Source organism: Myotis myotis, unplaced genomic scaffold, assembly GCF_014108235.1.
Source record: "Myotis myotis isolate mMyoMyo1 unplaced genomic scaffold, mMyoMyo1.p scaffold_m19_p_15, whole genome shotgun sequence".
Taxonomy (NCBI): domain Eukaryota; kingdom Metazoa; phylum Chordata; class Mammalia; order Chiroptera; family Vespertilionidae; genus Myotis; species Myotis myotis.
Genome location: NW_023416319.1, coordinates 7338333 through 7352260, shown reverse-complemented (window position 1 = coordinate 7352260; position 13928 = coordinate 7338333). Strand labels below are relative to the sequence as shown.

Here is a 13928-nt window from a genome sequence, read left to right as displayed (position 1 = left end):
AGATAGATAATTAGGAGAACGATAAGGCCCTGGATTTCAAGTTTTCCGAAGCAGTTGCTTCAACCCTCCGAGGACGATCAGCTATTTCTAAATCCAAAAAAGCACAGCCGAAATGTCTGATTGCCGTAAGGCCTTGGCCAACTAAGGCAGGGCATTTCTGGGATTTGGTGCTATCATTTCTATCCTCCCCCCCTCCCCCCCTGCACATTTTAGCTAAAGCTAAGAAATAAAAAAAACAAAACAAAGTCCAGAGCGAGCACGCTTTGCTCGCCGAAGAAGGTGCTGGATCCCACCACTCCGCAGCGTCTGGGGCAGAGGGAGCTTACCCGCCATGGTGCCGAGAAGGCCGGGAGCACTCGCCTGCAGCTGTCCCTGCGACAGACACCCTGCCGGCCGGCCGCAGTGACAAGAGGACAGACCTTCACCTCCGGGAACAGCCCCGTGGTTGCCATACGCAGGGCATCCATCATCAGTGGTTCCAATTCTTCATCCTACTTTAACCTTGTGATGTCACGTCTGCCGGGTACCAGGGGTCACTGCTCATTCACGGTTTTGCCATGTTGAGCGGGCACTGCCGAGTGTTTGCTTTCCGGGGCTACAGCAGGCTGGTGTCTCCCATTGTCCCCTGCACCGTGGCTGGGACCTGATGGCTGGGACAGTTCACAGGCAGGTCCACCTGGCCACGCTCCCGGCCCTGAGGCTCATAGTGCGTTCCCACCGGTTCTCCGTGGCAGCCTGGGAGGCTCAAGCTGAGGCGGGTGTCTGCCTTCCCCATATGGTGGAGCTGGGCGGGGGGTGGTTGGACGCATATAAACAGACTTCTCAGAGGCTGAATCTGAGCAATAGTTTTGTGACTATTCATACAGAGAAGTTTGATTCTCCCCAGGATACGGAAGTGAAGGGTTCTGCCACTCTGGGAAAGGTGGGTGTCTAAGCTGCTGTCAGAGGGCCCCATCTTCTCAGGTGACCCTTGGGGGACCTTCAGCTCCCAAGGATGGTTCGCTCAACTAATGTAGATGTTCAAAAAATGCACTGAATTGGTAAGCACCTGCGTTTGCTTCTCAGATTCCATCCCTGGGGTTGGGCTGGGACTGGTGGAGTGGTCCTGCTTACTTGCCAGCATCCTGGTCTCAGATTTAAAGTATCAGCAGACTCGCTGGCTAACTTCCCGTGAAATTTGTCCACCCGCTTTGGGGTCCTAGCCTTTCTGATCACGCTCAGCTCCTCCTAGGACACATGCTAGTTTTTCATTTTTCACCAGGAAAATAGTGGGCGTGTAGAAAGCTGCTTGGAGCCAGGAGGTCTGAGAACCTCAGGAGGGGCCTTCAGGTGCCATCAAGACGATGCAAATAGGCCAGTTCTTGTTACCGTCTTACAGAATCAAGCCCTTTGAGTTCCCAAAGTTTTCTAACTTGCCAAGTGCTAAGTACTTACGATGGGTCGCGCTGTCTGTCAGGGGAGGCTGCGTGAGTGGGAAGAGATGTTAAAACAAAGGAAGGGGCTCATGGTCTCTGGCCAGTCTCTTGGCACTTTCTACAAAACAGACGACGGGGACTGGTAAGAAAGCCCAGCCTGGGATGAAGAGAAGAAAATCCAGAGCAAACCTTCACTGGGGGCCAGTGCCAAGCTTGGCGGCTGCCCTGGAGCAAGAATAAACTCCCCGTGGCAGTGGGACAAGATGCCGATGTGGGCACCTGCCAGAGGCACACGGCGAAGTCACAGCTGCGCTGGTCAAATGAGCTGGAGACCTCGGGGGGCTGCGGTTCTCTGCAGGCAGCTGATGACAGCAGGGTCTGTGGGCCGTCCCCACCCCTCCGGGCTGGGTCTCAGAGCCATCAGTAGTGCAGGTGGCGCATCCTAATGAACACCCCGAGCCGTCTCAGGAGGCAAGGGGAGCTCATCAGAGAGCAGCGGGCAAGAAAGGGATGCCTGCAGAGGCTGCAGCAGGTGAGGCTGAGCTAGGAGGGGGCTCAGGGAGATGTCGAATGGCCGAACTTCCTACTCAGGGATTAGTATCATCTTCAGATCTCCTGGCTCCTAAGAAAGGCGTCTCCACCTTCAAAAGGCCAGGGTCTACGTGTAAAAAAGGCCTCTGCTGGAACAAGAAGCCGTTGGGTCCGACTACATTTAGAGGGACGAGGATGAGGAATTGATGGGAACGGACCGTGTTACACATTCAGGCAATACGTGACAAGGGTAGGGAGTGGGGGGCATCAATCAATAGGAAAGAGAACTGAGTCAGCCACTATCCTTGTGAAATGAAATGTCCTACTATTACCCCCCGGGTTGGAGGCAGTGGCGAAACCCACAGATTTAAGGCCTCTGCAGTGAGAGTGTGTTTTGGAGGCATCGCCCTCATGAAGAATTCCAGACAATAGGCTGAAAACAAATGGTCACGTGAGAATAAAAGCTGTGTCAAACTTAAGACGTGTCCGATCTATACATGAGAAGCCTGTCTCAGGAATAAGAGAAGAACTTAGCTTCTTAGGATGTCCAACCCAATTCCCAGCTGTTTTACTCTTTTTGAATCTCTAAAAAGACATGTTCTCTGTTATCCAGGTATTAGTTCAGGCTTGCTTCCCCCAGAGACACTTTTGTCTAATTGAAGGAACTCTGCTCTTTTGTTAGGACACGATTCCTATCTGGATCAGTAAGGGACATCCATGGACTGTATGATCGTCACCCACCCAGGTGTCCTGTTGCACCTCGATTCGCCTCCTCTCTCCAAACTCCTCAAGGTCAGTGCAGATCGGCCCTTCTGCTGGGACCGTGCCTGGGCCATTCGCAATTTCCTCTTGCCTGTTGCCATTGCTTTTGGTCTTTCTTAAAAAGACGGGTCTCCCATGATCTCATTTGCTTTATCAAAGAGCAGAAGCAACAAAGATCACAGGGGTATGAATTCAGGAGATCAAGGACAGCTTTGAAGGAGAACTAGAATATGGGAACTCGCTTCAGCAGGTCTTTTCTGGCCCAGAGTTTAGACTCAAAGAAGTAGTACATGCCTGACTACATGAATGAAAACACATGTCTGAAGAGACAGCTCCTCCAAAGCCGCTCTTTGGTAAAAACTAACGGCAGAAATACATTTATGCCGGATTCTGAGAAAAGAATGTGCTGATTTATTTTAACTCCCTCTGCTCTTACATCTCCTTCCCCAAGCACTTGCCACTGACTTCGAAACACTTCTGCTCCCACTTCCCTAGGGCAGCAGCTGGAGTGTGGGGAGAGTTGGACTTAGGGTTTGTACAAGAGGCAGGTGGGAGGCAGGACGCAGCTGGAGAGGACCCATCCTCAGAGCGTGCGCATGACAAGAACAGTCTTAACACACCCCAAACCAAAGGCCACACAGCCCTGGGGGAGCCCTGCCCTGTATTTGATGAACTCAGACACACGGCTTCTAAGACATTTTTAACTACAGGATAAACACGTTTTTTTTTTAACAATTCATTTTAATGGAAACCACACTCCTATCGCATTTGGGATACAGTTTGCTATACTTGGTGAAAAATACCTATGCAGTTCCCAACTTACATGTTTTCTACTAGAGACTCGAACAATTCAAATGTGGAAAAATACAGATTCAGGTGGCTTTCTGAACTCATTCCCTCTCTCCATTGTGCACGCCTTCCTTCCTGTGCTCTATTAACAATACACACAAAACAAAGATTAGCCAAAGAGATTCAACATCGAAGTGGAATGAATGTGCTTCTAATTGGTTTGGCGAACGTGCCTTTCCTTTTTCTCTGAACTACGTTGGGTGTGGCTAGCCTTGATCTGGGAGTCATGGTCGACCTGGACAGAAATGACAGTGTTGGTTTTGTCAAAGTCAACTATAATGAGCTGCTTTCTGCCAAAGGCCCGAGCCTCAGCAGACAGCCCGTGTATTGGGTGCTTCCCTAAATGCAGGGACTGAAAGACAAGAGGTAGTGAATGATGTTTGCTTTGAGTGCTGAAAAAGACAATCAGGCATGGAAAAGATTGAAGTCGCTTGCCTGCTCCTGTCCCGGGGCACAGGATGGGGTGTCAGGGCCACTGAGCTCAACTGAGATCACCGAATGGCAGAAACACGTGCTCGGCGTGATGGTGTAAGAAGCTCTCTAATGTGTTGTCTTTCCCCCACCCCGGCTATTTAATCAGCAATTTATTTTCAAATTGAGGATTTGGTAACTCTAATAGGCTTCTATCGCTGAAGAAAAATGAGATCTTTGTTGGTGATAGATGCGGCTTTTCAAAATTTAATTTATGTGTTGTACATCCATGTGTTCTTCAGTATAGGGTCCCCTTGTTAGCCCTGATAACTCCCTCTCCTCTGGGTCATCTGAAGCTAATTAGAGCTGCTGTTTCCTGCAGAAGTAATCAATAGCTTTCCACAGTAGACCACATGGAATCAGACCTACATGCAATTAGTCCAGTGTAGATACACAGGGATATCTTAATTAAAACAAAATATGCCTTGTACGGGCTATGCTGTCATAGATGACTGGAATTCCAAATATTTGGACACATTTAATGGGTTTATTCAAAGTAAGTATTTAGGAAACTTTTCACTAATCCAATTTGTTTGGCGAGTTTCCCTTGAAAACATGTTGAAGTGAAAAGAAGTTGGTTCTTAGTATTATCCATTTATATTTATTAACATTTGGCTATAAATGCACTTCAGACACCCATAGAGCTAAAAGACTATGCCTTCAGCTTGGAGTTAAGATTTTCCAACCCCAGTAATGTGACTAATTCTTACAAGGCAAACATCAGTGGGCCAAGGGGATCAGCATGACATAGGTACCGTGGCTTCCTCCTCCAGCCCCTCTACCGATATGACAAGAAAAGTGATGTTCCCAGCACTCTGCAAAGATGGAATCTCTTTTCGATTTGGTTCTGGAGAAACGTGGCTACCAGCATCCAATCACTGCAGATTCTGAATCGCGCCATTCCAACCAGACTTCCCAAGCACACGCTAGGGTCTCCTTAAGGGAAGAGGACGATGGAAGATGAGATGCCGTTCACAAGCCAGATGCCCTATATCCAGAGTCCTGTTCTGTGTTTCTGTGCCAAGTGTTGACCTTGATCCACAAATCTTTCCTTCTCGCATTGTCAGTCATGGTCTGCCCTGGAGAATGTAGAACAAATGCAAGCAGGTTCCTGATAACCTTCAGCCCAAACTGCTCTCAACAGCGGCCAAGCCACCGCAGTCCGGAGAGAACTCTGAACGCTGGCATGGACCCGCTTTGGCAGAGAGGGTAGCATGTCCCCGTCTCCTGTCCCAAACAAAGCTGCCTTGTCAGGCAATGTGAAAACCAAGGTACTGGATTACGGCAATGGCAAGGGTGCCATCAGCCATTGCAGAATATTTTCCAGTGGCCACCGGTTTCCTCATAGGTGTGCACATGCATTTCAACAAGAAATGATAACAGACGAGCCTGGCTGCGCTGTCTCCTCCTCCTGTCCGCAGCAACGTGACGCAGAGCTCTCTGCTCAAGCACAGGGCCCCTCGGGATCGGCCTGGGAAGGGCTGTTCAGGGCGTGAGTGTCGGAGCTAACCCTACTTAAGGGGGAGGAAAACAAGCTCCGTGTGTTTCGTATTAAACCATCAGTAAAAAATGGAGACAAGGTCATTACTTTCAAAATATAGAAAGCCAACAGTTGAAATCATTTAGTAGTAAATTGTTTTCTACACAGAAGATCAAACATGGAAAGAGGCTAGAGTGATGCTTCAGCTAGTGGGGCGCTTGTTAGTGGAGGGCTTCTCGCGTGGGTAGGGCTCAGGAGAGGGAGGTCAATGACTGAGGCTCTCGAGGCTTCACACCCACGCTCCGCACGCTCTGTCTGCACTAGAAGCCAGGCACCGCCTTTAGGTGTGACGGGTGCTTTTGGTTTTGTAGGAGAGAGCAGAACTGGCTACGGAACACAAACGTGAGCGCGGAAAGGGCTAGAACACACAGAAAGGCGAGCGTTGGTACAAGCTCGTCTGCATAAAGTCCATCAAGGATTCTCTTGAGGAGAACCTCTGATTTGTGACCCAAAAGCTTGTGAGGCTGCAGTGATGTCATCAGAAATCAAAGCCACCACATGAAATGGGGAAGGTTCACATGAAATGGGGAAGGTTCTTGAGCAACACTAACCCCTTCGCTAGCGAGTAAAGGGCAGGGTTAAAATCATCATCATGAAAAAACTTGGCCCCCTTTCGCTTTACAGCCAGATGTACAAACTGTCCCTTTACAATACAACGTACCACAACGCCTTTTGAGTTTGGAATGTAGCACTGCATTGGGAATCCCACAGAAGCCCTAAGGATCACAAGAAGCTCTCTTAAAAAAAAAAAAAAAGGAAAATGTTTCAGTTGGATGAAACTGCTTGAGCAATGTTTCAACGGAGCGCCTAAAACTGGAATTTCAGGTATACAAGAGGACAGGAAACAGATAACTTGGTGTTTGTCTTTTTACAGGTCCATGTCGTTCTTGAAATGCAGCTATAACGTTTCTGCCAAGGACAAAGGTAAGAGGGTGGACAGGGCGGTTACCACCAGAACCAGCCGTGGGCTCAGACCGCAGCTCAGAGGGGCAGCCATTGATTTTGTGGTTATGTGGCTGGAGGCACCAGCGAGACCATCCTTTTCGTAATCACGCTGTAAGAGAGAATGCTGTCATTACCATCCACCATGTGGGTTCATTCCATCCCCGTGTGTTTAACCACACATCTCTCTGTCTCTCACCCCCAGCCCCTAACTAGCTCCTGTCACTCATCAAAGCTGGCCCAGAGCTTCCCAATTCACCGGCTTGTGGTTGTAGGGGAAGCATCATGAATCTGGCTGAGAACTAGATACTTCTGGCAAACTGCTCAACATTTATATTTTTGCTCCTCTGTTACGGATTTTAAAATCCACTTCGGGGGGAAATGTGAAATGCCATCCCCCCCCCTCCACTTCCCAGGTCCCCTAGTAACTACTCAGCATGGAACCCTGTCCTTCTGGGTCCACTGACTGGGGTGGAATGCTGGCTGACCCTCCCCATCATGGAAGAAGGACAGGAAGAATCACCTGAGAACACTTTCCCAGGTCAATACCGGCTCATATAGAGAGGGGTCCCAGATCACATCGGGGGGATCCTCAGAGCAGGCCGTGGCAGTCTTGCCCTTCACTGGCCTAGATTTTGTAGATGAAGGAGTCTGCCCTGCTGGTTTGTAGGAGAGCCCAAGCCAGAACCCAGGCTTCCCGTATTTTATTTAATCCAATATTTGCCATCTCCACATGCAATCAATATAAAACCACTGAGATTCTTTCCCCCATACCAAGTCTTCAATCTATGACACAGCACGTGTCAATCCGGACCTGCCCCCTCCTAGTCAGCATGGCTGACCTTCCATAGGATGCATTTCTCCCTCCCGCCTCCAGCACCGGCTCAATCCCATTATGTCGCATCTCACCACAGTGAGCCAGGATCATGACAGAATCATCCATCTCCTCACCTATAAATTGGGGAGAGTAACGTGGCTGCCCCAGATACCTCTGGGTTGCTATGGCAATGAAAGGAACTGGAGCTAGAGGACATCCGGTGAGCAGTGAGAGTACTTTTCTGTACCGGATGATAGCATGTGCCCGTGGCTCTGGGACAATGGTATTCGTGGTGGGTCCGGTTCTGAGGTGAGGAGCCCAGGTCCCTTACTTGGTTCTAACTTTATCCAATGGCTGCATCTGCTCTAAGGCCAGAGGAACGTGGAGGTGCCTTACATTTTTTTCTGGACCGGAAACTTATGTTGTCTCTGAGCCCTTCGCATCATACCCTGCCCCAGGGGCCCTGTATCCATAATGCAAGGAGACCCCGAAAAGAAATACAACTTACATCAGAAAGACAGAGGTGTGTACTGCCTGATACATTGGATTTCAGCTTCTGAGCCTGAGGAGAGACAAACACACATAAAATCACTCCTACATAATATGAAAGAGTAATTACTATGATCCATTAATCAACTGTCTAGGGTGCCACTGATAACAGGTGAAGTTAATAACATTTTATTTAATGCAATATTTGCCATCTCCACAGATAATCAATATAAAATGATCCAGGTACTTCACATTCTTTTTTTTCCATACCAAGCCTTCAAATATGACAGCACGTATCAATTCGGACTTGCCCCATTTCAAAGGCTCAATAGCTCCCTGGGGCTAGCAGAGGAACCACAAGATGAGGTTATTACTAAAGACCAAGTTTTGAAGTCACTTATATTCTGAACTCATGTTTCTGAATGTTAATTTCTGGGACGTACCTTCAACGTACAAATGTTGCAATAAAAATCCCCATGTATTAGTAATGTAGAGATAGGTGCTCCTAAAACTTGTTTGTTCATTTGCTTATTCATCGCTCCAGTCAACACTTACCAAGCTATTTTCCAGGGCAGGGCCTATGGCGATATGAACAAAAGGATGGAGTCCCTGGGCCCATGGGGCTGCCCTCTGGTGAGTAAAACACTCACTGCCTCGACGGGACAGGTGGTCTTTCAGACAGATCTCCTCAAGGAATTGTGCGGGCATAACAGACGCCCGATCCAGCATTCTTAACACTCAGTCGCCAGGGGGCTGAGCTGTGAAAGCTATACATTCCCTAATGCCATACAACCAGAACAAGTCTCCGCTGGGTTGCCCCTGAGAACCGAGTTGAAGGAAAGGTTCCATTACTCACACAATTGCAATGAAAACTGCTGACCAGGTGCAGCCTCCTTGTTTTACAAAAGTAAACAATTAGGGTGCAGAGAAGGTAAGTGACTTACCCAAGACCACACAGCAATTTACTTGGGAGTCAGGACACAGAGCAGGTCTCTAAAAATCTTGAACAAAACTGTGTTCTTTCCTACATTACAGTGTTTCTCCCAGGGAACCCTGGCATGCCTTCCCTGCCCCCCAAACCCACACAACCCCTCGCAGGACCGCCACCAGGATGAACCTGGTTGGGCATCACACCAGAATCAGGAGCATCTGGGCAAGCAGTCCCGTGGGAATGGCACTGGCAGGCACGCCCGGGCCTGCTATAGGAAGACTCTGCAACTCACTGAAGACACACGGGCTGAAATGATAGCATCTTTACCCAAGGAGTAATTTATTGGCCATAATGCTACTTGGGAGGCATCGTAATCTTTTACTTATATTTGCATATGCCAGCTGTGAATGTGAAATGGAAACCTTTAAACAGGCATCAAGAGTAAGACACTGGAAAGCACCCCCAGGCTGTTCAAAGGTCACTAAATGTTATATAAGAAGATCAGAGGGGAAATTGGAAGCGGAATTGAACCTTATTCCGAAGCCTGCTTTTAATCTATATTAATAGCAAATCTGGTCTATGGCATTGTTACCTGCAGAGAAAAACGTGTAGAACTTCTTCACGTGTTTTATTTCTGTCTGAGAAATAAATTGGAATTGGGCCCAGACACCAAAATGACCCTAAAACATCACATTCTGTCTTTTCTTTCCTAGGCCATAATCTACAAAAGACACAAACTTTTGCTGAGGGCCTTTGCATAACTAAGTTCACTCAAATGTGCAGAGAAGGCAGCCTGACTTCTAATCTGGAACACATAACAACTTCAACGTGTTTCTGGACTTGTGCCCATAGCTGCGCTGCCCACAGTGGCCTCTAAGAGTCCCAAGGGTAGGCCGGCCTCCTTCCGACTTGGGTCTGCATCATTATCACAGCACCCAGCGTTTTCCTCATTGTATACACAACCTAGATCAGCCGTGGGCAAACTACCGCCCGCGGGCCGGTTTGAAATGAATAAAACTAAAAAAAAAAAAAAAAAAGACCGTACCCTTTTATGTAATGATGTTTACTTTGAATTTATATTAGTTCACACAAACACTCCATCCATGCTTTTGTTCCGGCCCTCTGGTCCAGTTTAAGAACCCATTGTGGCCCTCAAGTCAAAAAGTTTGCCCACTCCTGACCTAGATACTTACCAGCTGTACGTCTTACATCAGGTGCCTGTTGAAGTACTGGTATAATGCTTCCACCGATACACTAGAAGTCTCCCGTCTTAATAGGTTTTCTTAGGCGGACTATGGACCTCCATAGGTAGATTTCTGGTCCTCGTTAGTCACTGAGCGTTCATCTGTGTACAGGACTACAGGCACACAACCAGATAGACGTGCACAGGTCTAACTTCCCAGCCTCCTGCCCTCCATCTGGGAGTGGCTGGGATAAGTGTTCAGTCACGTGGGAAGATGCATTTAGACCAGCAGTCGCCAACCTTTCGGACCTCACAGACCACCAGTGGTCCAGGGACCACCGGTTGGTGACCGCTGATTTAGACCACTTCCAAGTCTATACAGTCTCTTCTTCCCCCAGAGTGGCCTCTATGGAAAGGAAACGGTCACCTTCTGGCCTTGTCTCCCTGTAGCCCCACTGGCTTCACTAAATCTGGAGGCAGCCGCCCCAAGCTCCTTTGGCCTGGAGGACCCTTCAGGTTGGCATAAATGGATGAAATACTGAGTAAAAGTAATAATGGACAGCCAGGCCCCTCCAGATGCTCTGGGGGACCGCCGTCTCTCCTGTTTCCCAACCCACAGATGCATGTAGCACTCCAGAGGCTTAGTGGTCCACGCACACAGGCCTTGAAGTGCTCTGCTTCCGACGGAGCGGTCTGGTACAGACCTGAGCAGGGACCACAGGAAGGTCTGTGAGTCTGATCTGTGCAGACAGAATGCCACCAGCTCCAGGCAGAGTGACAGGCTGGACGTCCAGCGCCTCTCAGGGTCCATGAGCTGCGGATGGAGGGGCAGAGCCTGGGACTCTAGCCAGGCGCATGTCAGGCTGGTTGCATGCTTATTGGTCCTGTATACAGTCTGAACCCCACCAATGACCCCGAGGTCAGAAAGCTGCCTCCACAGTCCACCTTAGAAAACCTGGCTCATGAGGCCCTTATAGAAGCCTGAGCAGCCTGCTATTTCGACACTTTAAAGGCTTTCTCCCTGAGCATTTTTTAAAGCATCATCAAGCTATCACTGTCTGCTAGTCAGGTATGATAAATGCTAACATCCAATTACAGGGCGCCCCCCCCCCCACCTTCCACTCTTGCAAAGAGTATTTAACATACTTTAAATGCTGTCTCAGTTGATGGAAACTGAGACGGGGCCAGAACAGCTTTAAAAAAAAAAATTAGATCCTGTAAGATAGAAGGTAAGCAAGAAACCGGAAGGAGAACCCCTTTTATCGCCGGGTTCTAAACCAGTAAAACCAAAAGTGTCACAGCGCAAGTGCTGGCAGGGCGCTCAAGGTCGTCCAAGGCAGCCTGCTCCTTATGGGACGTGCAAGGACACCCGCCCCAGACACGGAACCGTACAGTGTGTGACTTTAAAACATGACATCTCCTAAAAAGGAGCCAGGGAAGAAGAAGAGAACGGATTCATTTTTCTACAAGTCAATTTTAACCCTTGTTCCAGCCCGTTGAAAAATGCATTATTTAATCTCTCTTAGGAAAGAGGGCTTCCCTACCAGCTAATTCACAGTGACATGGCGGCGGGGGAAGACGCCTGCCTCGCGGAGCTGGGGCAGACACCGCCACCAAAGCACAGAACCACCGGGTTCTCGTCTTGAAAGCGGAGAGATGACAAGGATCCTGGAGAAACCCGCCCCAAACCAGAAGCCTGGCTCTGTCTCTCTGGAAATCCAGGGAACCTGGTCTTCAGCCACTTTGTGAGCCTGTCCAGCAGTTTCATAAAATTGTCACCGGCAGTCATCTGCAAGTCCAGGCACGCCACGTAATAGAATTTCCACGGCCCTGTCATTGCGGGGCCAGACCTCCCCGGTCCCTGGCACTAGAGGGTTAAGAAATGCATTAGATGCTGTTAACCTCTGCTACCTGGAGTCAGGCTGTCGACTCCCCTGGCTTTTTAGCCCGGTGATTAGCATTTGGAAAGCCTGCCGTGGTGCCATGGCTTTCCTGCACAGAAACACACATAATTTACAGCTCCCAGTCCAGCCCCGCCTCGGCCTCTGCGCATGCGCACAGGAGTTCTGCCCACAGTGGGCTCCCCGGCCCCGGGGGCCCGCCGGCGGCGGGCTTTGGAGCAGCGCGCTGGCTCTGTTTATGGAATTGGAGACTTAGAAGTGCACCCACTCGGAACCTGGCATTTCAGCCCCGGGAATCCATTTCTGCAGAGAAGCCAGTGTTTAATCTCAGGTTTTTAGGTAGCTGTCAGCCAGCGGGGCATGCAACATTTCTCCACTCGCCTCCACGCCTAAGAAAAGCCAGTTTCTGCTCTACCTCCAGAAAATTAAACCCGAGGAAGCTGCCCGATCCAATAGCAACAGACTGTCCAGGCTGCAGCCAAATGGTCGTAATTAACGATGCTTCTGGTTCTTTTCTCCCTTGCTTTACTGATTAGAGAGATTTGCTATATTAGGAACCTGTTTGCTTAATGACAGAATACAAGCAATAAACAGAGAAATACACAGACTGTAAAATGCAATCAGCTCTGCTCTCCAGCGCTCACCAAGTACCTCACTGCATCTATCACCCTTGTCAATAGCAGTTCATGAGCGAATGCGTCTCTCCCGCAGCACGGACGGACCTTTGCTACAGAAAAACATCTGCGCGAGTTCTTCCCGAAATAGTCCAGCACTCACAGCCGTTTCTCAGCTTAAATCTACGCCCCTTACGTTTTCTTCTAAGACAAAAACGCAGGAGGAAGGATGCGCCCCCTCATTCCGAAGGATAACTGAGCAGACGAACCTGCTTCAGAGTCTGCACTTGCATTTCAACAAAATCGACTCACCCGCCCACAGTGGCCTCTGTGCCCGCTAATGCAGGGATATCCACCTGATTTTATGGGTCATACTTACTACATAATAATTCCATGGTGCTTTTGATATGTGCTCGCCTGGTCATTTCTGCACAATAAAAAAAATAAATAAACAAGAAGCTGCCGGCTGCTGCATCCCAGCCAAGTAATGGTGGTCGCCCCGGCGCTCTGCAGTCTGACACTCTGTTCAGCTTTTCGGGTTTTGCCGGTTGGGTTTGGGAGAGCCAGGGGAGGTTTTACGGCCGGTCTGGTCACAAGCAGTTGACCAGCTTTTCCAAAACCCCTTCCACTGTCCATTTTGAAACTCGCCTTCCGGGTGATTTGTTTTGCCTACAAACTTGGTAACAGCCACTTGCAACCACTGGTCTGAATAATGCGCAGTAAAATCCGCTACGTGAAACAAGTGGACGCATAAATAAGGCCTGCTCCGAGCCCCCAGGCTTGGCAGGGAAGGGATCCATTTTATCCACACTGACCTCTGCCAGCCCCGTGGACCCTGGCACAGGTCAGGAAGGGCTGAGGGGGATGAGGAGGGCAAGGGAGAGACGGGGCAAGTGTCCTTCTGAGAAGGGCGTGGTGAGCATCCTTGGGCAGTTTTTCTGCCCTGTCTCTTCTATCTGCGCCCTCCAAGACACTGTGTCTACACACTGCCTGAACTTCAGCCAAAGGCTTTCATTACATTAAGCTCGGAGAAGGCCTTATAACGATACTTCACTCAGCGGGGTTTAGGAAGGGCCACAGGGTGCCAAGATGTGTTAGTCTGGCAGGTTCTGGGCAGGTTGGACCTGATCATAAGATAGGGGTGAGGAAAGGTCTGGAGGCCTGATGGCGCTTTCTTATCAGGAAAAGCTCAGGCTCAGATCCCAGTTGGGTTGCTAGGTTGAGTGTGTGTGTGTGGGGGGGGGGGGGGGGGGGAGGGGGTAGGGCAAGAAGAGGGGAGAGGGAGGAGATGGCCTTGAAGGTGATGTGTATTCATGTTCCAGAATCTGAGAGTCCTTGAATTCCAAGTTGAACTGAGCTCTTTGGGTTGAGCCTACAGTAGAAAACTCTCTCACCTGACAGGACTAAGGACTGGGCCCATACATAGGTCATTGGTCAACGGAGAAATTATGTTCAAGGGCAAAATCATGGCATCACTTGGAAA

The 13928-nt window shown here is 49.4% G+C and overlaps 1 protein-coding gene across 2 annotated transcripts in view; it reads right to left on the bottom strand.

The window, feature by feature from the left end:
• Positions 1 to 208: 208 nt before the first annotated feature.
• GFRA1 (GDNF family receptor alpha 1) overlaps positions 209 to 13928 on the bottom strand; it is a 185830-nt gene continuing 172110 nt past the window's right edge. For both annotated transcript variants that reach the window (XM_036335867.1, XM_036335868.1), the window contains 2 exons: positions 7836 to 7889; positions 209 to 6622 (listed from right to left, as the gene is read on the bottom strand). In XM_036335867.1, coding sequence (XP_036191760.1) covers positions 6467 to 6622; positions 7836 to 7889 — 210 coding nt within the window. In that variant the 3' untranslated portion in view covers positions 209 to 6466. The remainder of the gene's footprint in view (positions 6623 to 7835; positions 7890 to 13928) is intronic.